The sequence below is a fragment of the Mixophyes fleayi genome, chromosome 2, assembly GCF_038048845.1.
Source record: "Mixophyes fleayi isolate aMixFle1 chromosome 2, aMixFle1.hap1, whole genome shotgun sequence".
NCBI classification, from domain to species: Eukaryota; Metazoa; Chordata; class Amphibia; order Anura; family Limnodynastidae; genus Mixophyes; species Mixophyes fleayi.
In genome coordinates this window covers 282,768,434-282,792,364 of record NC_134403.1, presented here as the reverse complement: position 1 = coordinate 282,792,364, position 23,931 = coordinate 282,768,434, and the positions used below count along the sequence as shown (strand labels likewise).

At 40.9% G+C, this 23,931-nt stretch overlaps 1 protein-coding gene across 1 annotated transcript in view; it reads left to right on the top strand.

Moving 5' to 3' along the window:
* Nucleotides 1-7,492: 7,492 nt before the first annotated feature.
* Nucleotides 7,493-23,931, top strand: part of PHTF1 (putative homeodomain transcription factor 1) — an 81,080-nt gene continuing 64,641 nt past the window's right edge. Inside the window, exons 1-2 of the mRNA XM_075196270.1 lie at nucleotides 7,493-7,646; nucleotides 13,030-13,145. Of these exons, the coding sequence (XP_075052371.1) occupies nucleotides 13,101-13,145 (45 nt within the window). The 5' untranslated portion in view covers nucleotides 7,493-7,646; nucleotides 13,030-13,100. The remainder of the gene's footprint in view (nucleotides 7,647-13,029; nucleotides 13,146-23,931) is intronic.

The window sequence follows — 23,931 nt, the reverse complement described above, 5'->3', positions numbered from 1 at the left end:
AGAATTTTGCCCCACCTGGTCCCTATATAAGGCAGCTCTTCCTCTTCCTCAGTGTCTTCTTTTCCTGTCTCAGTGTGTGTAGGACAGGGTAGTGTAGTGTTTTGTTTTTATTTTATTTTATTTGAGAGGGCTTACCTGCTAGCAGTCAGCACAGACGAAAGCCAGAAAACCTCTGAGTGTGCAGTATCAGCGGGGCAGGTCTGGGACGAGAGTTTCTCCTCTCTGAAGTATTTTGTTTTCTGGACTCCCGGCGGACGTGCATGGAGGACACGCGCGCTCTGGTTTGCCGGCAGAGCTATTTCTTGTCCTACTCACCTGTCAGGATGGAGACAGGTGAGATAATTACTCTGCTAAAAGGCTCACTATGATGATGTCTAGGTAGGCACCGTGTATGAGCAGCTGAAGCCCATTATTATAAGTGCACTGTGGACCAGGAGCCCACCCCAAAAAAGCTGAAGGACACCCCAAGATAAGCCCTTAGAAAGCGGTTTTGTGTATTGTAGGATAGGTTACTTAGTTCCTTTCTTCTATTGTTTACAGTACCTCTGTGAAGCTTGTGCAGGGATAACGGAAATGTAAAGTGAAAAATCATGTGTGTGCAGCTTGTGATGGCCGATTAGCGAAAGATTGTAGTGATCCATTATGTGTGTCATGCACCCCTGAAACGGTAGAAGAGCCTGGCCCCCCTGAACAATTCAAACAGTTCTTTTTATGGATGGTTAAAGCGATGCAGGATTTTCAGACCACAAAGAGGGACAGGATTCCTATAGCAGAAGATATGGTGGAAATGAGGCCAGGGCCCTCCTCTGAAACATTCAGTTCTCCTCAGGAGTGGGATTCTGAGTCAGATAGTGAGGCTGAGGTGAAAGAGGATCCCAGGGTGTTTAATTTGGATACTGTGAATGTTATACTTAAGCATATTAAAAAAATCCTTAGGTATTGAGGAGCCGACAGTTCCAATAAAACCTCAGGATGCATTGTTTTCGGAGCACCAAGTAAAGTCTAGAGTGTTCCATATACATAAGGTGATTAAAGACTTGATTGCTAAGGAATGTCAAGCCTTAGATAAGAGTCATCCTAACATAGGGAGACTGAATCGCATGTACCCTTTTCAGGATTAGGATGTGCTGAAATGGTGGTGCCTAAGGTGGATTCAGCCATAGCTGGCTTATCCTCAAGGACCACTCTCCTGTGGGATGATGGGGACTTAGAGACTCAGGGGCCTCAATCATTGTCGTGAGTCCCCATCTTATATATCCTACTGCAGTATTGCAGGGTCGCAGTGCCAAAGTTGCTGTGGCAGATGGACTGGAGAAGGAAGTGCCTGTTGCAAGGGTGTATCTGGACTGGGGAGATGGCTGAGAGTTGTGAGATGTTACCGTTATGGATGGCCTCCCAACTGACGTGATCTTAGGCGACGATGTTGGGGGTGGAATTTTGACTGCATTTCTCAACTCTATTACCCGAAACCAAGCTGCTAAACTACAGTCTTCAGGATCTACAACTGCACAACCCAGCCCAGAGGAAAAGACCATAGCTGCTAGACAACAGCCATCACCATCAACCACAGCTTCAGCCAGCCCAGAGGAAAAGACCACATCTGCTATTTCTTCAGGAAACAACCAGCCCTTTGCCTCTGGAAAGACTACGTCCCCTAGCAACGCAGAGTATCATCATCATCATCATCATCTATTTATATAGCGCCAACATATTCCGTAGCGCTTTACAATTGGGGACAAACATAATAAACTAATAAACAAACTGGGTAAAACAGACAAAGAGGTGAGAAGACCCTGCTCGCAAACTTACAATCTATGGGACAATGGGAGATTGACACATGAGGTTAAGTCTACATTTTGCATGTCGTCTCTTGCCAACCTGATCTTGTGGGGCTGCCCGGTGATGCTCCTGTCCCTAGCAGTATGCCAGTTCCATAGGTGAGTATAGCAGACCACCGTGACCACCCTTTGACTGACCCTAGTTACCCCAACATAGACCCCCCTGCAGCGTATCATGCCGATAGTGAGGGCCACAGGGTGGAGTTCAGGGCAGCACAGCTCTCTTATCCCTCACTGGAAGGCATGAGGCGCCAGGCTGGCGGCAGCCTTCCAGCGATGGAGGTAGGGAGTGTGACCTGGCGTAAAGGGTTATTGTACCGTGTAGCTAGAAGGTAGATGGGGATAGACCAGTCCGGGAACAAGTTCAACTGGTGGTACCACGGGGCTTTCGCACGCAACTGATGTCAATTGCCCACGAAATCCCTATGATGGGAAACCAGGGAAGAGACCGAACGATGAAGCACCTGACACAGAATTTTTCTGGCTGGGAATGTCGGATGACGTCGGGGCCTACTGTAAGTCCTGTGATGTGTGTCAACGTCTCGTGCCCCCCAAGTGCTCGTGCTCCCGTCAGGTCCTTGCCGATAGTTGGGAAACCTCTTCAGCGAGTGGCTGTGGACATAGTAGGTCCCCTGTCTGTGCCCAGTAGATCGGGGAAGAGATACATCCTCACCATGGTAGACTACGATACCCGGTATCCAGAGGCTGTAGCTCTATCCTCTATAACTGCGGAAAAATATTGAACCATACCACAAGCATGTAGAGTCGGTAACAGCGGTTTGCTGCTTACCAACTGAGGAACCAGGAAGTGACCCACTACCTGACCACCTTGTGGATGCCAGAGGTGAAGGTGGTGTAGAGGAAGGGGGCTGGGATGAGCAGTTGAGTGCCTGCAAGAGGGAGCAGCTCGAGGCAGTGCTGTGGCCCTTTGCGACTGAGTTCAGTAGAAAGCCTGGTCGGACTTCCTTGGTGATGCACTACGTGGACACTGGTGAGCATAGGCCAGTTAGGCAACCTGCGTATGGGGTCTCAACCAGCGGCCAAGGAGAGTCTATACAGGGAGATGTGGGGGCTGCTTGAGCTAGGGGTGAACCAGCCATTGCGCAGTCCATCTGCTTCCTCCGTTGTATTGGTGCCCACGAATGATAAGGCAATGCGGTTTTGCGTATACTACCGCCAGTTGAATAATGTGCCCATGTCTGACACCTATCCCTTGCCCTGTATTACTGCTTTTGTAGATGAGTTGGACAGAGTTCAGGGATACCTAGAAGACATTTCCATTTTCAGTAAGATTTGGGGAGATAATCTGGAGCAAATAGGGATGGTGTTAGGAAAGATTGGGTGGGCATGTCTGACTGTTACGGCAGAGAAGTGTCAGATGGGTATGTCAGAGGTACAATACCTGGGTGATCGTGTGGGGGCAGGTAGGGTTAGGTCAGAACCAGCTAAGGTAGAGGCAATGAGAGCCTGGCCCCAGCCCATGACCCAGTTGCATGTACTGACATTCTTAACGACTGCAGGGTATTACAGACGTTCTGTCCCAGACTTTAGTACTGTAGCGAAGCCCCTGACAGATCTCACTAAGAACAAACTCTCCAAAGTAGTTGACTGAACACCTGTTTGTGAGCTGGCATTTTAGTCATTGAAGGAAGCCCTGGTTCATGCTACTGAACTGTTGGTGCCTAATTATGACAAGGACTTTATTGTGCAAACGGACGCGCCACAGTATGGACTGGGAGAAGTATTTAGCCAGGTGGGGCCAGATGGGTAGGGGCACCCTGTGGTCTGTTTGAGCAGAAAACTGCTAAACCGGGAGGTGGGGTATGCCACAATTGAGAAGGAATGTTTGGCCATTGTTTGGGTAGTGAAAAAACTTCAAACTTCTTGTGTGGCCTTTTGTCCAGCGTGTTCAAACCTTTCTGAACTTTGCAAATATCATGTTATGCAGGAAATCACAGCAAGTTCTAGGATATCACAGATAAGTGTAAATATTGTTAGCTTTGAATTGCATGTGAATCCATGTTTGGATAAACAAATTACATCCTGATTCTAAAAATAACTCAGACCTCGACTGGGCTGGCTTATTCAGTGAGACTGCGCTCAAATGTGTATAAAAACAGCACTGTTTTGTATTACAAGTTGTTCTTCTGATTTCACCTGATCTTAGCACTGGTACCTCCAATCAGTATGACTGCAAATAAACATCACTTGCTTCAAAGACCTGCTTGAAAATATCTTCCATGCTGAAAATCCTTTGACCTATATATTAGACTAGTGGTTCCCAAACTTTCTCAGCTCGAGGCACCCTTAGAGTACCATAATTTTTCCAAGGCACCCCTAAGCAAAAATAATTACCGGGTAGTCCCGTTTTTTAAGTAGTTGGGTCAAAATGACGTAAGATGTATTTAGACCCCTTCACCATCACATTGTGCCCCTTTATCATATCACTCTGTATCCCCTTCGCCATCTCACACCCTGTGTCCCCCTCTTCGCCATCTCACACCCTGTGTCCCCCTCTTCGCCATCTCACACCCTGTGTCCCCCTCTTCGCCATCTCACACCCTGTGTCCCCCTCTTCACCATCTCACACTCTGACCCCCCTTTAGCATCTCTCTCTGTCCCCCTCCAGCATCTCTCTCTGTCCCCTCCTCTCTGTGTCCCCCTTCAGTGTCTCTCTGTGTCCCCCTCAGCCTCTCTGTGTCCCCCTTCAGTGTCTCTGTGTCCCCCTTCAGTGTCTCTCTGTGTCCCCCTTCAGTGTCTCTCTGTGTCCCCCTTCAGTGTCTCTCTGTGTCCCCCTTCAGCCTCTCTGTGTCCCCCTTCACTTCCTTTATTTACCTTCTTCCCTGACGTCTTCTGTGCTGCTGCTCCTCACTGAGGCTGTCGGACATGATGACGTCACGCCCGACAGTCAGTGAGGAGGAGGATCCGGCGCTGGATAATGGGTACGTTTTTTTTTTTTTTCTAAGGCGATCGCGGCACCCCTGAGACAGCGCTGCAGCACCCCAGGGAGCCACGGCGCACAGTTTGGGAACCGCCGTATTAGACCCAAAATCTAATCCGTTCCCGGCTGTTTCTGAGGTTTGGACCCAGCTTTTCCAGTACCACCGCTCTGCCTGCTACCCTGCAGCTCTGGTCAGTGTGATAGGCCAAGAGGGATCCATCCACAGCAACCCTGATCCATAGTAACAAGTAAGGAGTACCAGCCCATGTACACCAGTACCGGAGTACACTTGCAGTGTCAGTTACCCAGAAGAAACCCGGTACTGGATGCTGGTAAGGAGTCCAGTGGTGGCAGCATTTGTAAGCCCCTCCTACTGCGGCAACATTTTGGATAACAAAAGGAAACGGTGGGAAAGTAAGCCCAGCCGGTTGGCATAGGCGGTCCATCCTGTCACAGACACATTGACAAGAAAGTTATAGCTGTGTGCCAGAAAAGTTGTGAGTTCTGAGAGGGAGGCTTCATAACCCAGCAATAGCAAGAGTTGGCTGTGGTGTGCCAGACCGAGCCTGCGGCCCAAAGAGGGAGGCATCCAATGATGGCAAGAAGAGTTTGAGAGATTGCTGTGCGTTGTGGTGAGAGTTCGAGAGGAGCATCCAAGGCAGGTGCTGTCATTCTGAGCTGTTAGGGAGCTGAATGATAAAAGCATAGGTGTCTGCTTTGAGAGGCATCGTGGTAGGTGTGTGAATTGAGACCTGAGAGTACCAAGTGTGGCAGAACTCAGGGGACGATGGAGACAGACATCTTGAAGTGAAGTGAGAGCAAGTCAGATGGAATGACCCTGGTAGAGCAAAGGCGGGAGAGTCAGAGGTAGAGTGGTAGCATTAATCAGTGAGAGTATCAGCTCAGAGCATTAATTATTTAATACCTCGACTGTGATGTATACAACCCAGTACAGTGCTGTAGATAATAATAAAGTGATTATCTATTTAGTCAGAAAGATATAGTCTGGTATTCCTTTCATTTGTCAACTATAAATAGTAGTATATTGCTATGCCTGTGTCTGACTAACACTTTCTTGTCACTAAATCTGCATGTTCAGGATCACCTATCCACACAGACACCCACTGTTCCTGGAAGAAAGAGTACTAAGCTAGAACTGTGTGGTGAGTGAGAGAACCTCCAGAGGTAGGTGCACCCACACCACCCTACACTAGGGCAGGGAACTACATAAGCTTAAGGAAGTATTTAGAGGCAGCAAAATATAAATAATAATAAGTATTTAGAGAGGGTTCAAACACAAAAGGGCATATTTATGATACATTTAATGAATGTGTTTTGAAAACAATCCCTTTCAATCCTTATTGCAAAGATAAGGATTGAAAGATCGTATTTATTAAAAAAACTTCAACAGGAACAGCAGACATGAACAAGTGCTATTCTTGACAAGTTGTAAACTCACCTTTAACATTGTCTCTTCTCTCCCGAACTGTTGTGCAATCCCCAGCAGTCATGTGCGATCCCCAGAAGTCTGGTGCGATCCACAGCAGTCTTGTGCGCATGCTCCATCCGAAAACCTGAGACATGCACACAAACAACACTTACAGAAAGACATGCATCATATGTGACAGGCAATGTTCATATGATCACTCCACACATGCGTGATGATGAAAAACAACAAATACGGTAATGTACGCCAGCCTGAGCTGACGTACATGAACAAGTTCCAAAAATCTTTGATTTTTGGAACCTGTTAAATTGTGCAATATAGCACGTTACATAAATGTGCATTTGGCCCATGATTTCAGGGGATTTTCATGAAAAAACAGAATTAAACAATGAAACATTAACTTCACTCAGTCCACAAATACCTGTTAAAGTAAAACAATCAAAGACTATTGCTAATTTTGTTAGTTTAGGTACTTTTTAAATGAGGACTGTTAAATATTACTAGTGAGAAAATGTACACATGAGAAGCCTCCAAATGCAGATATCTGGCTACAGTACTTCAACTGAGTACTTTACCACTCTACCATAGAATTTTTTTTCTATTTGGAAGCATGTTGTATCTATTACTGCTGTGAAATGTTAATGTCATAGTTATTTGTTAATAAAACTGATTTTATGTGTACAACAGTACAGAAACTAATACTAACTAGTGATAATTTCACAGTAATTTTTATGGTGCACCAGATCAGACATGTACATTTGGACACATAGGAAATAAACATGTAACAAGGCTGCTTTACATTTATGTTTCATGCAAGTAGTTATTGCTATGCAGACCCACATTAAATTATTATAATTAGGTTGGTAAAACCAAATGTGGAATATAAAATTCCATATTACATGAAAAAAAGAATAATTAATAAGGCAAATAATGTATTTTGACTTGCATTGGAAATACTGTATGAGCGCTTAACAAAAGTTTAATTTTGCTAACAAATTCTAATTAAGGTTTAAAGAGTTCCCCATAATAATTAACGTACTTCTTGCAGGCATCCATTCATGGTTGACAAATGATATATTTACAAGGAAATCGATTAAGCATGCATTTGCAAATTGTATGTTTACTGTCAATGATAGCGATTTTTTAAGTTAGATAAAAGTTTTTTTTATCTATGCTTCTCTTTGTTGTCTTAATAGGCTAAACGTACTTTCCCTTTAAATGCACTGTAGCTACAATGGATTTCATCACATACCCGGAAAAAGGAAGTGTAAGCTGGTTTGAGTTTGCTTATCTGTTATTGCTGGACTGACACCTGGGTATGTGTGTGTATCAGTAAGCGATATCTGTGCACCTAGCTATCGTGTGGAGAGACGGCTGTGTGCTTAGTCACTGAGTCTAATACAGAGCTGGAAACAAAACTGTAAGTAACATTTCATTTGTTCAGGGATTACTATCCTAATTCTAATGTCACTGTGGAGATCCCTCTCACTGTCATTCACTTCAAATGAACTGTGTATTCATAGCTAGACATGCATATTTCACTAACCTATTGTAGTTATTTCAGTGTTTTCAAAGACCTAGCAGGAGATTGGCACGTTTTCTATAGACAGTCAGTTATTAATCTGTTCAGGTGAAACTAATGTCTTTTCTTACAGAAATATTATGACATATTTAATGTATTGAAATCTAAACAAATATAGTGGTTCAATCATGTTGATTTTATAATCTTCTTTTAAGGTATTTGATTCTACTGTGTTCTGAACATTTGCATATGTTTTATACTTATTATATAACCGTTATTTAGGTTTAAACAATTTATATGTAATAAATCATTTTAGTGTATTGAAATAAAATTGCCTATATTTACATACCCATACATTAATTTCCATACAGTACAATCAAATTGAAAATGTTACATATATTCATTCACATTCTGCACATGCTGTTATATAAATGTTAATCATTGGTTACCAAAGGATCCTGTAACCCTGCACTTTTACACCCTGCTTGGGATACCAATGTACCAGATTGTGGGGCTAAGCTAGACCATGTATGGCTGGATGTATGGGTGACAACAGCACGCAACAAGCAAGGAATGTCCAAGCCAAGATCTTCCTTCTTTTTTCCTTCTCTACGTCTCTACATTAACCCAATGTTTATTTCCGATAAAAGCAAATGACAGGCTAGAGGCCTTTACGCAAATAACCCATCAGCAGTTTTATGTAAAAAAGATGCTCTGAATGTTTTCTTGCTTATTGAGCCCACCACATGTGGTATGAATTGATTTTATTGTGTTAATTAAGTTAATTTATAGATTTTATGAATGATTAATGAAGTTAATTGCAACAAATCAGGTCTGTATGCAAGTAACCAATCAGCGCATCCTTTTCACACTCTAGATAATCAGTGCAAGCTGCTCTGATTGGTTACTTGCTGACATGCCCCTGGCCTAGAGGAGCATGTCTATTGGCTTCCAACAGGTTTTTTTTTTTTTTTTAATTATTGGATTAAAGGAGGAAAAAAAGAAAAAGGATTTAGGTGTGGCATAAAGATGACAATGAGGTAATGGGTAAATCTCTTTATTTACATCTTTTCAACAACTTTATCTGGTAGAGGGTCAGCAAATGACAGTAGAGTATAAAACATACAATGTTCTGTGTGGTATAACAAGAAATATGAGACTGTATTATTAGGATGTCATTGACACAGTAAATAAGTATCATAGAGGAATTGCATGAGAATGTGCTGATTACATTTTTGATAAGGTCTCGGAGGGGCCGGGAGGGGAAACGGAGCAGTGTTGCATCCCGCTGCAAGTGGAGAAAACGGGAGGAGTTAGTGGTGTCATCCAGGAAGACTAGTGAAAAAAGTCGCTTCAGATTTTGATACCTATATCAGAATACAAAGTGACTAATTGAATAAATTAATATTGGGATTAAGTGAACAGAAGGCGGGCATTGAGTTATAATGTCTATGGCTCACATATTTTAGCGGAGGTCTTTGAGGACAGTGTCCCCAAATATGAGCCAACCTCCCCAGAACCCTCACCTGGGGCACTATTTTTTGCCAAGTAACTTGTGACATATTGCTGTAGAAATTTGAAAAAGCAAAATGTGTTCAGTACAAAAATCTGGGGATTTGTAATGATGTCTCCAATTATCAAGGACAGATTTAATCTGGGAGAGTTGTTGAGGAAAGTTAGCCTGGAACAGGTAGTGTCTAGTCATATGTATTCTTTTCTTTTGATGCTGTTTGAAGTGAAAATTTTGTTCCAATAAAACTTTCATCACATCCAGAATTAAAAATAATTTGATGATTTCAGGAGGCTTATAGGTAGTGTGGACTCTATCTTTATTTTGATCTCACTGATCAGACCGAGTGCCCTCTTTTTGGCAAAATGGAGGCAGTCTTGCCGGCTTTGTCATAAAAGCTTTGTTGGAGTTTTTTTTAAGGTGTTAGCAGCTTTGCAAATAATGTTAACTTGACCTTTGAGGGAATTGATCTGAGTGAAAGGGTCTCTCAAGGTAATTCGCATATGTTGTGAGACAAAAGTGCAGTTATCTGCCCTTCCAAACAGTAGACTTTCGAGCTTCCCATATACCCCCCGTGCGACCTCCTCAAAGGAATTCATTTAAAAGTATTCTGTCATTGCTGCCTTAATATCTTGGAAAGTGGATTGATTCATCAACGCTCCACATACGGTACTGAGGAGGAGATTTGATTAGATCAAGTAGTATGTACACTCCTGCATGGTCTGTCCAAGAGAAAGGGGTTATCTCAGCCTTGCAAAGAGATTGTGTGACAAATATTATGTTTATATGAAAGTATGGTGTGGCACTGACAATGTTTATAGTCTTTTGCTGTGGAATTTTTCAAGTGCAAGGGGTCACATAAGGCCAGCCACTTAAGGAGACCCACAAAAGTCTGATAAGGCATGAGGGAGTGGCTTCACTGCTAGTAGATAAAGGAGTTGTTTTGTCTAATGCCTTATTTATCACTTAATTGAAGTCACCTCTGATAATGATCAGAGTCTGTTAGTGATTTGTTTAGAACAAAGAGAACTTTCATGTATCAGGATCACTATTTCTCGCTTTTTACAGTTGGCTGAGGTGAAGAAAGTCTGGGGAAATTTCTTACATTGAGGATGAGAGTGTACCTTGCAGAATAGACATCAACTCTCTCCATCCTGCAGGCTCCTTGGAACATTGTGCACTGGTTTAGTTCAGGACATTTAGATTAATGGATAGGAACTTTAGAGCCATTTAGAGAACATACTGAGGTCAACCTCGTGTCAGCGAGGAGGTGCACTATAGGCAAGAAAAAGGCTAGTGTGCCTGGATCTGTGGGAGGAAAAGGGTGCAGGAAAAGGACCATAGGAAAGCAGGTTAGGAAATCCTCATAGGGTGAATACCCTTGAGTAAGAAAACCCTGTGAAGGATCATAAGAAGTACAGAGAAATATTTTTTTCCCCCTGTTGGAGAATTAAGGGTGCTTGGGGGTGGCTATGAGATGGAGGTGAGGTCATTCAGAACTATGTATTCTGTGTTACGTAGATGGAGTGTCTTCTGGGGAGGTTGATATAGTTGGTTTGTGTCCAGGGATGGGGGGATGGAGAGGAGGGAAGGTAGGTTAGTCTAGAGGGGGAAGGAAGTAGTATGGGGGAGGACCAGGCAAGTGGCAAGGGGAGGGGGTAAAATGCATATGGAGGAAATTGGAGGGGAATAGAAGGAAAGAGATGATGGAAAGTGTTTGTGTTTTAGGCAGTGGGAGGGGGGTGGGGTATTCCACAGAGAGATAACAAAATAAGTGAACAGAGAGAACAATAACATTAAGCAACAAATAAACTATAAAATGTGGATTCAAGAGTTGTGAATTATCAAGGTGCCACATACGGTACCGAGGAGGAGATTTCATTAGATCAACAGTAAAACATTAAACAAAAAATAAACTATAAAATGCGGACTCTTGACTGTTCTATACAGTAATTTGCAGTCTGCATCAGAAGTTTACGAACAGTACATTAGGCAAATATGGTGAAACAGAAAGGCCTTGGCAATCTAGGCTTGTCTGCTTTATGAAGAAACTTAATAAAATGGCCTAGAGATTTGGTCTGAAGTGGCACTATGATGGTGATACTCTACCAGTATAAAGGAAGGGTACCATTCTGTCCAACCCAGAATGAGAGGTTAACTAACAAACTATAAAACTTATCTTGTAACTTCTGGTAGAAAAGTTTGATGAGACTCTGTAACAAAGGGCACATTTAAGGTCAAGCTAAATAAACATGGATTTGTATCCACAGGCAATGGACAAATGAGCGTTTTCTCTTAGTCCATCTGAAGATGAAGTTCACGGTAAGAACATAGCATATTGATCACAGCATCAATCCGTTTGCCTTATCAATTTGGAGTGGTCTCTCAGATTAATTGACCTAGTTTTGTCTACTCAGGTGCTGGTGGTTTGGATGTTTGCATTTCCAGGGAGCTTCTTTGATTAGTTGAAACATTAGGTACAGATTAATTACAGGAAGGATTTCCAGCTTGAAGAGAACCTCTGACCTTGTTCCATTGATTAAAAATTTATAGATTCTCTGCAAATACGACTGTTGAAATGGGAATCCCCATCGATATTTATGTTGCTGTAGAATTCACAGTTTGTCTGTTTTGGACTCCAAGAAGTCCATTCCAGTGCCACAACTAGCAATGTCAAATTTAAATTTGCCTTCTTCAGTTTATATTGAAACGTTGCTTTAATATCATTAACCAACTTGGTGACAAGAGATTGGGTGTTGGAATCAAACTTTATTTCTGATGGAGGAGTAGGGCTGAAGGAGAAAGACTGATCTGAGTTTTGCACAGTGGTCATTGATTTCCTTGTAAATAAGTGAGCCATGTTGCTCTGAATGGATTTTTCTTACTCTTGTGTGGCATATTGATGTGGTAAATGAGTGCTGTTTAATCTTTGGAAATGAATGAAAGAGGGGAAGGGTCGCAGACACAAACCTTCTAGATATTTATTTCAGAGGCCCATTTGCTCCCAGTCTTTTCTAGTAGGTTACTGTGCTGAATTTGTATTTTACATATTATTCAGCACAGAGCTGATTCTCAGTTATATGTTTCTCCCACCTGATGCAGACAGACTTGGATGAGTAGCTATGCTTGATGGCCATTACATGGATATTAGAAATCAGATTTAGACAATATGAGCAAATCCCTTTTACAGAGCCTGATTCATCAAGACACATATTTGGCTGTTGTCAGCATATCCTACGCAAAATCGTTCTGCACATGCACAGACCCAGCTGATTTTTGGTTAAGAAAAAGGCTTACTAAAGCCTGTAAGATCGGTCCCTTGCAGGGACCATTCAAGTCAGCTTCCAGTGCACTGAAAACCTTCTAGATAATCATGTCAGAATCCTAAATTAGCTGTAAAGAGACCAGGTTATGAGCGCTGTTTTCACTCTGGGGAGGATGTTTCCTATTTAATCTTTTTAAAATACTGCAAAAATCTGTACTGGTGATAATCATCATCAGCACGTATCTCTGCAACATCGATCGAGACCTGTAAAAGATACACCTGAAATATATATCTGGAGATACAACCTATTTAGAGTAGGCTTCATCTCCATTAACGTGCCACTCTTGCTGTACTTCAGTCATCGTGATCCGCCTCAGCTGAATTTCGAGCGTGAGAGTTCGATTTATGTTCAGCTCTCAATCAGGCCCATGGTGTGAAATAAAATGGGTCATGATTAAACTTTCCTTTAATTCAGGCATCTCTTTATACTCTGTATTTTTATCCAGTTTTAGGTGTGTGTCATGCTCGGTGTCCTGCCGTGGTCTACAGATAGAATCTCCAATGAAAGGATAACAGAATGGCTGTGGAAAATAGAGATGCAATATCTTGGTATCAAAAAAAAGTAAGTAACGATTTCATTAAACACAGTAGTCAAAGAATCAAAAAACTATTTTCTGTTATGCATAGATTTTACAGGGAAGTATAGAGTTGGTCTATTGTTATACACCATAAAACACAGGTGTAATAATCTTGGCTACTGGGCTCATCTATACTGTGCATATATATTTGAGTGGCACCTGTACACCTGCTCGTTAATGCAAATATGTAATTAGCTTAATCATGTGGCAGTAACTCAACGCTGAAAGCCATGCAGACATGGTCAAGAGGTTCTGTTGTTGTTCAGACCCAACACCAGAATGGGGAAGAAATGTGATCTAAGTAACTTTGGCCGTGAAATGATTGCTAGTGTCAGACTGGATGGTGTGAGTATCTCAGAAACTGCTGTTCTAATGGGAATTTCATGCACACTAGAGTTTACAGAGAATGGTGCGAAAACAAAAAAAACTTCCAGTGAGCTATAGTTCTATGGGCAAAATTGCCTTGTTAATGAGAGAGTTCAGAAGAGAATGGCCAGACTGTTTCAAGCTTTCGAGAAGGCGACAGTAACTCAAATAACCTTGTGGTACAATAGTGGTATACAGAAGAGCGTTTCTTAATGGACAGCATGTCAAATCCTGGAAGTGAATGGGCAACAGCAGGAGAAGACCACACCGGGTTCTGTCAACTAATAAAAGGAAACTGAGGCTACAGTGGGCACAGGCTCACCAACACTGGACAATTGAAGTTTGGAAAAAGACCTTGCCTGGTCTCATGGCATGATCAGAATTTGGCGTAAACAACATGAATCCATGGATCCAACCTACCTTGTGTTAATGATACAGGCTGGTGGTGGTGTAATGGTGTGTGAAATGTTTTATTGACACAGTTGAGCAGTAGGATAAAGCACCATGTCACAAAGCACATGTTGCTTCCACAAACATGACAATGAGTTCAATGTACTCCAATAGCTTTCAAAGCCATCAGAACTCAATCCAATAGAGCATATATTAGCGATATGCTGGAAGAGGAGTTTTGCAGCATGAATGTGTAGCTGAAAAATCTGAGCTGGAGTGTAGTCAGGAATGGAGTCAGGGTCTGGATCAGAAGATAAGCAACAGAACCGAGAACAAAGCAGAGGTCAATATCAGGGAGTCAGTCTGGAACAGGACACAGAATTACTCTGAAGAATCAGAAGCAGCAGACAAGACAACAATGAACTGCCACTGATTACTGGGAGAGGTAATTTTATAAAGGCAGTGAAACGTGTGGGTGCTGATTAGGGAAGGAGATAACTCCTGCTAGTGATTTGGAATGTAAGACAGCAGCCCCTCTGGTGATAGAGGGGTACTGCAGGACAGATTGACATAATGGCAAAGTCCAAACATAGTTCTTAGCAGGCAGAAGCTGCAGTAGGCAAGCAGCATCCCTATGGAAGATGCTTCAGTGCAGCCGGAGGTAGATCGTGACAACTGGACTCACCCTCATTACTTTGTGGCCCACCCTTCTCCTTACTTTTTTCACATGCTTGCTCATCCTGTTACTTTTTCTATTCTTTTTTCCTCACTCTCTTCCTCCCTCCCTCCACCTATTGTTGACATTATTCCATCTCCACTTAATGTAATTTCATCCCTTTTTCATGTCATTCCATCTTCATCTTATATCATTCAATCTCCTTCCAATATCATATAATTCCATTTTATGTAATTTTATTCTCCCCCATAATATCTCTTTTGCATCCCATTGACTCCCATATTGTTCCATGCCATATAATGCCTTATATATCATCGCCATATCATTCCATATTTCCCAATAATATTTCATGTTGCACATGTCATAACACCACCCTTTTGTAATGTTTATTTCCCCCATATCATGTTTCCCTCCTAGTGGCAGAACTACCGCCACTGTAGCAGAAAAGCCCACTGTGGGCCCTAGAAGCGAGGCGGTCCCAGCATTGCTGTTCCACCCTCTTACTCAATGAGAGGAGGCCTTTTCTTGGCATTCTCAGGTGGATGCATGTGCAGTGAAGGCCCAAACATAATCAACTTATAAATTCTAGTTACCATGCGCCATGATTATTAATAGGAGACTTAATAATGTTTGTAATGTAATGTATGTTTATTTCTTGTCCTTTATCAAAATGTGTAGCAAAAAATATTTTTTTATTATTATTATTGCAGTACCGTGTTAGCCAGAAAAATCTATGTGATGTTAAATACTTTAGTGTCAAAAAAGACAAACGTATTATAGGATTGATACCTTTATTGGCTAACCAAAAAAAAAATGATAATATTTGCTAGCTTTCAGAGCACAGAGGCCCCTTCATCAGGCAAGTTTACAAATGAATGACTGGGGAAAAGGCACAACATTTAAGCGTTTTTACATCAAGATATTTATACCGGGGGAAGGGGATACTGTTCATTAAGCTAAGCTAAAGTAATAAAATGAAGGTTTGTCTTTTTTGACACAAAAGTATTTAACATCAAATAGATATTGTCCTATAATGTTTGTTGTCAACATTGTGAAGAAGATCATTAAAATTTGGAGCCTACCAACAATCAGGAAGCTAGCTGCACCTCCTAAATGTTATTTATTTTATCTGAACTGTATATATAAACTTATATAAACTGTTATAGTCTGTTTAGATAATACATTTTAAATTGTTATGTTTATTTTTTCTGTAATATTCTACTATGCTGTTTAAGTTTTTAATCTCCACATCTCTTATTGTCTTGTTGATATTGCTTTTTATCCTATATAAAATAACAACAAAAATAGAATATATTTTGAGTATTGCAATTAGAGTTAATTTGATAGGAAATGCAAAGCTTTCACTATGTTTCATTAAAAAGCTCTTCCCTTCATCACTATATGCTGCGTAGTGTCTTGGCCAAAATTATTGGCACCCTTGCATTTTTTTTTTTTATTTTTTTTATTTTTTTTATTTTAAGTAACTCACATTTTCCTCTAAACATAAGCTGAGGCAGTATTTCATCTCCACAACTCTTTCACTATTAATGTTTCAGAACCTTTGTTTTTTATTCTGAATTTAATATGATCCAATAAAAAAAATGGCTTTGACAAAATGATTGACACCAACTCGTAATGTTTGGTAGCACAGCCTTTGGTCAAATTAACTGCAGTCATCTGCTTCCCATAGCCATAGATGAGCTTCCTGCATCTTTCTATTGGCAATCAGTTTTCTCAGATTTGAAGGGTACTTTCTCCCAACTGCTGTTTTAAGATCTCTCCACAGGTGTTCTCTGGACTCATTGTAGGCCGCATCTTGTCTTGAATCATTCCCGAATGCTATTTGAATTATGTTTCTAGCCATTATCCTGCTTGAAAATCTTTGATGAAAACCCTTCTTCTGATGCTGGGTTTAACGTTGTGCTCCAAAATGAGCTGGAAATCTCTATATTTCATGATACCATGCACACGTGCAAGACACCACGCTACAGTGTCATGGGCCTTAAACTTCATAATAACATTACATAATTTGGAACTGCATTTGTAGCCTTGAGATTGTCAATGAGTAGCTGCAATTTTCTGTCTGACCTGCTCAGTCAATTCTCTGGCTTTCTTTCATTTCTCTATGCTCATTGCAATACACACAGTGGCACAAACCAGGAGAAGAGTCCCCTTTTCTATTCAACCTCGTTTGATTAGAGATTTTTATATTGCTGGCAACTGCTACTTCACACAGGTTGGTTCAGTTCCAAAGTGAAGGAGAATCACCTGCTGAAATCTAATTATTTTTAACTACTTTTAAAAGGTACCAACAATTTTGTTTGGCACATTTAAGGATTTCCATGTGGAATAGGCTGCGACTTTTGTGTTTTTATTCCACTGCAAACCAAAGAAATATGTATGTGGATATATGTGAATATTTTTTAATGTCAACAGTTTTTAATAAATGATGCATTATTAGAAGAAAATGCAACATTTATGGCCACTCCTGTTTATTATGCGTATACTGCATAGTATCTTCTTACAGTTCACAGATGCCACTTTAGTAATATGTGTATTCTCTCCTGACCAGAAATTATCTATATACCGTACTAGTAATTTTTTTACAAACATACACAACTAGGAGCTAAGCACTGAGCAACAGACTGTCCATTTTGGTTGCACTTGATCTGGCCATTTGGCGCTTAGGTTGAGTACAGGATTGGACTGTGTGGGGATAATTACAATATATCTTTGTTTGCCATTGCAGTCTCCAAGTGTAAAGCATAAGTCCCAAAAGTGGCCTGTTAGCACAGTTGAAAGATAAAATACACACAGGCTATCCGGCTCATTTTAAGGTTACACACAAGGTTATATCAAATAAATTACCTTGTTTTTAACTTTGAGATTAGGGCATGTGTGACTAGCATTAAGAAAAAGAGATCTATATGTTCTGTAACTTGTAAACCTAAAAATCAGAGTTTATGAAACATTATCACACTGGTGAATTAAAAAAAGATTTTCTGGCATTAAAGTACAGTCATGGCCAAAAGTTTTGCGAATGACAACGTTTTCAGCTTCTGTGTTTTTAGACCTTTTTGACAGATGTTGCTATGGTATACTGAAGTAAAATTGTAAGCATTTCATAAGTGTCAAAGGCTGTTCTTGACAATTGCATTAAGTTTATGCAATGAGTTAATATTTGCAATGTTGACCCTTCTTTTTGAAGACCTCTGCAGTTCGTCCTGACATGCTGTCAATCAACTACTGACTGATGGCTGCCCGTGCTTGCCTAATCAATGCTTGGAATTTGTCAAAATTTGTGGATTTTTGTTTGTCCACCTGCCTCTTGACGATTGACCGCAAGTTCTCAATGGGATTAAGGTCTGGGGAGTTTCCTGGCCATGGACCCTAAATTTCGATCCCCAAGCCACTTAGTTATCACTTTTGCCTCATGGCAAGGTGCTCCATCATGCTGGAAAAGGCTTTGTTGTCTCCAAAGTGTTCTTGGATGGTTGGGAGAAGTTGCTCTTGGAAGATGTTTTGGTACCATTCTTTATTCATGGCTGTGTTCTTAGCCAAAATTGTGAGTGAGCCCACTCCCTTGGCTGAGAAGCAACCCCACACATGAATGGTCTCATGAAGCTTTATTATTGGCATGACACAGGACTGATGGTAGCGCTCACCTTCCATCTCCAGACAGGCATTTTTCCAGATGCCCCAAACAATCTGAAACGGGATTCATTAGAGAAAATGACTTTACCCCAGTCCTCAGCAGTCCAATCCCTGCACCTTTTGAAGAATATCAGTCTGTCCCTGATGTTTTTTCTGGTGAGAAGTGGCTTCTTTGCTGGCCTTCTTGACACCAGGCCATCTTCCAAAAGTATTCGCCTCACTGTGTGTGCAGATGCACTCACACCTGCCTGCTGCCATTCCTGAGCAAGCTCTGCACTGGTGTTGCCCCGATCCCGCAGCTGAATCAATTTTAGGATACGGTCCTGTCGCTTGCTACACATTCTTAGGCGCCCTGAAGACTTCTTCACAACTATTGAACCTGTCTCCTTGAAGTTCTTGATGATCTTATAAATGGTTGATTTAGGTGCAATCTTAGTAGCAGCACTATCCTTGCCTGTGAAACCCTTTTTGTGCATTTGTGCAAAGCAATGATGACTGCATGTGTTTCCTTGCAGGTAAGCATGGTTAATAGAGGAAGAACAATGATTTCAAGCACCAATCTCCTTTTAAAGTTTCCTGTCTGTTATTCTAACTCAATGAGCTTGACTGAGTGATCTCCAGCCTTGTTCTCTTCAACACTCTCACCTGTGTTAACGAGAGAATCACTGACCTGATGTCAGCTGGTCCTTTTGTGGCAGGGCTGAAATGCAGTGAAAATGTTTTTGGGATAAAGTTCATTGTCATGGCAAAGAGGGACTTTGGGCTTTTAATTAATTGCAATTCATCTGATCACTCTTCATGACATTCTGGAGTATATGCAAATTGCCATCATAAAGAGGCAGCAGACTTTGTGAAAAATAATATTTGCGTCATTCTCAAAACATTTGGCCATGACAGTGTGCAAAACAATAATGGACATTCTTAGAGATGTTCAGAATTGTGAGACATAAAATAAATGAACACTGGTCAATACTCATTTTATTGCCAATCATAATAGAGTGATTTTGGGATAAATGTGTGGTGCTGACTCCGATTATGACATTGGTTTTGCTACATTGGCTCTAATTTTTGAGATATATGGTTCCCATTTGAAACACAAAAAAATGTAATGGTCAGGCAGAGCCTACTTTCAAAATGCATTGATATTGTCTCAAATAATGCAAAAGTAAACACATGAGATACATAATGGCATTTTATTCAGTTTAATAACAGTTAAACATTTTAAGCTGATTTGGAGAATTACAATTAATGCATAATAAAACGCTGTTTCTATGATTTTCTTTTATGTGGGTTATCAGGACAATCACATTGGAGGCTCCAGCAATAGTCTGACATCATGTATCTGTCCCATGTGCCATGATACCTTTCCTCCATCACCTTTAAATCTTGATGAAACCTCCCCCCTTGTTCCTCACTAAAATCACAAACATTATCCAGAAATCTGTGTAAGTGGCCATGGAGAAAGTGTATCTTTATGCTCATATTAGTACTCAAACTTTTAAAGTTTGTGAGCATGTATTGCACCAGTTTTTCATAATTATCTGCTTTGTGTTTACCCAAGAAGTTCTTGACAACTGAGACATAAATGCACCAGGAAGAAGCTTCAACACCATTCATAAATTTTGTAAAATTATAATCCTTGATAAATTCACGAATTTGAGGGCCATCAAACATTCCAGATTTTAGTTTTTCCATACTTAGTCCAGTGAATGGTGTACAAATTTATTTGAAGCAATCACCATCTTTGTCCAAGACCTTAACAAATTGTTTCATTAATCCCAGCTAGATATGAGGTTTTGCGAGAAGGTTTTTTTTATTTGTTAACCAAGTGCTCGTTAATGATGTTAACTGCACCTAGAGTCATGTTTTCTCTTGAAGGCCTTGTCACTTTTTCTCCAGTGATCTCCACTTTGCTGCCCAAGCTTGAAGTTTACTATCTTTAGATCAATACAAATAGACAACTGGTGCTCATGATAGCAGAGCTTCTGCTAGACCATTTTGATATTTTCATATTCTTCTTTAGGTTTTGTTGAGTGAGCAATTAAAAGCGATGCATATCGGTTACCATTGTGCAATAAAACACATTTCAAGCTTCTACTTCTTTATAAAAAGCCGCCAATCTCCTGGTCGATTTTTCCATCCCCATTTGAAGAAGTTATTGCATTACACAAGTTCTTCATGTTGGCTAAAATAAGGGAGAAGTTGTGCCTCTCTTGACTGATCAGCTGTTATTTTAGTTTCTGGCTATTGACAGTTCTTTTCTTCTAGTCTGGATTCTATAAGTTCAGATGTATGCCTTGACAGACTGAGGTCCTGTGTCAGATCATTGAGTTCTTCTGAACTGCTGAAGTGCTGAGAACTGCTGAAGTGTTGAAATGCTTCTTTCAAATTCACTTCCAGTTTTTCCATCTAAGTCCTAAATTTCTTCTACATCTGACAACGGAAAGTCAGGCAGTGTGGTAAACACTGGTATGGGAACATCTTTGCTGTGTGGCACAGGTCGCCTTTCTGATTCCAAATCAGGATACTCTCACTTGAGTTTCTTTTATCGATTGAAACCTTTCACATTAATGACAAAAAAATTGCATGGTGCTTTTTCGGCTCTCTGCACACTGAAGTTTAAACTTTTTGTTTCCAGATTTTTTCACCATCGTAAGCATTCTACACAGGTTTTGGCAGGTCATGCCAAAATACGCAAGATAAGCTTGCTTTACAAAGTCTGTGATGTTTTTTGTTTATTTTTGCAGAGAGTATTCACCACAAATGTAGCAGAATGCATTAGGATTGTTCTAAGCATAGAGATGCTCGGTTTTCCAAAAAACCCAGCCCCCCCAAACTTAGCAGATCCGAATACCAAGCCGAGCCGGCTTGGTATTTTCGTGCGTCCTCGGAGCTGAAAACGAGCCAAAACACCATTGTTGCGATGTCGGATCTTGCGAGTTTTGGATTCTATAAGTACTGCCCTACACGGAGATCCAGTTTCATTTCACAGACACATAAGGAGCAGCAGCATTCTTGGCAGACTCCAGTGTAGTTGGCCAGCATCATAGCTAAAACAGAAAGAGGAGGGGTGGCAGAGTTCTTATAAGTCTCCAGTGACATTGCTCTGTATGTTACGGTTCACTGGAATGGATCCTACAGGTTGCCTAGATTAACAATGCTCAAGTAAGGCGAGGAGTCTAATGAGGAGACAGTATTCACCAGGGACCAGCCGCAAGGCGGTTTGGTCTTTGCTGCATCTATCTTGCAGGTCGCGGCCCTTACTAGGAGTTCTAGGCGAAACTTCTTAGAGGAACAAGTAAAGAGGGTCAGCGATGGCAGACAACTTGTTCAGGAGAGATTGGCGGATGCCTCAGGAGTGGCAGAGGGAGACAGAATGAGGTGTCAGCTCTGCAGACAACAGGTTACCACTGGAATGGTTGCAGAACACTAGAAAATGTCAGCTCTGTAGTGAGCAGATTATACAGGAATGGAGGTGTAGCGCTGTAATAGAGTGTCACCTCTGTAAACGACTGGTTACCACTGGAATGGCGGCAGAAACACTTTGGAAGTGTTGGTTCAGTAGTTAGCAGGTTACACTGAAGGGAGATGTTTGCATTAGAGTAGAGTGTCAGCTCTGTGGACAAGCAGGAACCAGGTAGTCACGTCTTGCACCAAGAAGGTACCAAAAAGTACAGGCACTGAGGATTCAGAGGATGTGCCTTTTAAACTTGGAGCCAAAATCCCTAGCCAATAGGAGAGGAGCCTAGTAAATAAAGGGAGCCGGTCTGCGCATGCGCAGACCTAGAATGAATATGGCAGGGCCCAGAATGGAGCGACTGGTCGGCTGAGGCAGGTAAGAGTGCCGGGGATCGGGTGTACAGCCCGATCGCCCAGCGTGTGACACTGTGCCATTGTTCATACAAAAACAGGAGGAGTGGTAGTCTTATAATTCTCCAGTGACATTGCTCTGTGCCATTGGTAACACAGAAACAGGGGTAACAGTGTTCTTGTCACTCTCCAGTCTCCAGTCACATTGCTCTGTGCCATTGATATGGATTCAGTCCACAGAAGACTAGGAGCACCAAGCAACTGCTGGCACCATTCATGATGATAGTAATCCCTCTACATCATCTGATCAAGCCTATGTTCTAGTGCATAGTGTTTTTAAGTCAGGGAAACAAAAATGTAAAAAAAAAGCTTTTACCTTGGAAAAGAAAAAAACACCTGTAATCAAGGCATAGTTAACTGCAAACAAAACATAAAATTATCTACATGCCGTTCTACACACGCAGTGGCAAGGAAACAATCTGGCCTTTGCCTTTCTGTATGAGTTCTAGTTCTGCAACTGTCGGTGAGGCATCTTTATGTAAGGTCAGGCATGACAATGCAAGACCTTGTCATTCAGACTCAAAAAGTGGTTGCCCAAATACTTTTAAGTGTAAAAGCCGAGCTGGAAAAAAACAGTAAGGTATTAAAAGACACTGTATGTTCAGATTCAGAAATGACACAAATCCCTGCGGAGAGTCTATCCACAAGTGCTAAGTGTAAGCCTGACCTTTCTAATACTGTACTCCTAAAGAAGCCTCCTTTCACCATTTCTGCAGATGTGTGGATAAGCAGCTCAAGTGTAGCCGGAGATATACAAATTGAGGGATGCCATTATGAAAAAAATATTGTGACCAGTGAGGTGTTCAAAATTGTCTGTAAATGACTGAAAATTAGTGTTATTGAGGTGAATAATAATGTAGGAACAAAAAAAGAGCAAAAGAGCAAAAAAGAGTTATGTGCTTTTGGCATATTTTAGCAATTTTCCAAAACAATACAGGCTCAAAACCAAAACATGCGAGGGCGGTTTTGCCAAAACAAAACCACAAAGTTAATACAGATCCAAAACCAAAGCATGGGGGCCAGTGAACATCTCTATTTAAGCAGCCTCTTTGTGAATAACTCATATTTCTCTTAAAAAAAATAAACACCAAAAAGATAAAGTTTTTGTAATATCATATTGTCACATGGGCATTGTAAATAAAACACATTTTATCGTTAATTGACTTTATTCTTACTTGAAATGCTCTGTATATACAAATTGTCACTACAACCACTCCGTGTTCAACTTCACTTATTTACACGAATTACATGTATACAATATATTATATAGATGAGAAACAAGAAAAGCACAATAGACAACGCGAGCCATTCAACTGACTACTGGTTGGGTGACTGATCACTTATATACAGAGGTGGAATATTCTAGAATGATTGCAGAGTGAACATCTAGAATACTCTCGTGTCTCACCTCCTAGAATGTTCTGGTAGATTCCCATATGTTTGTGTTATGGCTAAGTTCCCTATTAAATTAGGGTAACCATTATCTCACAAACTACAGCCAATTCGAAAAAATAATTTTTGAAATCAGCAATCATAAAGTACTCTAAATTTCTTCAACTACCCTTAGCAACTTCAAGGGCTGTGTAATATATGGAAGATTAAAGTACTGATATGCAAAATATAACAATAAAAATCTTTACAATCAATAGTGATATATAAATCTCACACTTCTTATATTATTCTTGCAATTTTAAAGAAATATGAAAACTGATGAAATAATACAACAAATGTTGATTGATGAACTAGCAGCATGCATGCTTAATTGCAACTCTTATGTCAAGATAGGAAGTTGACAGTTCTTTCAGTTACAAAAT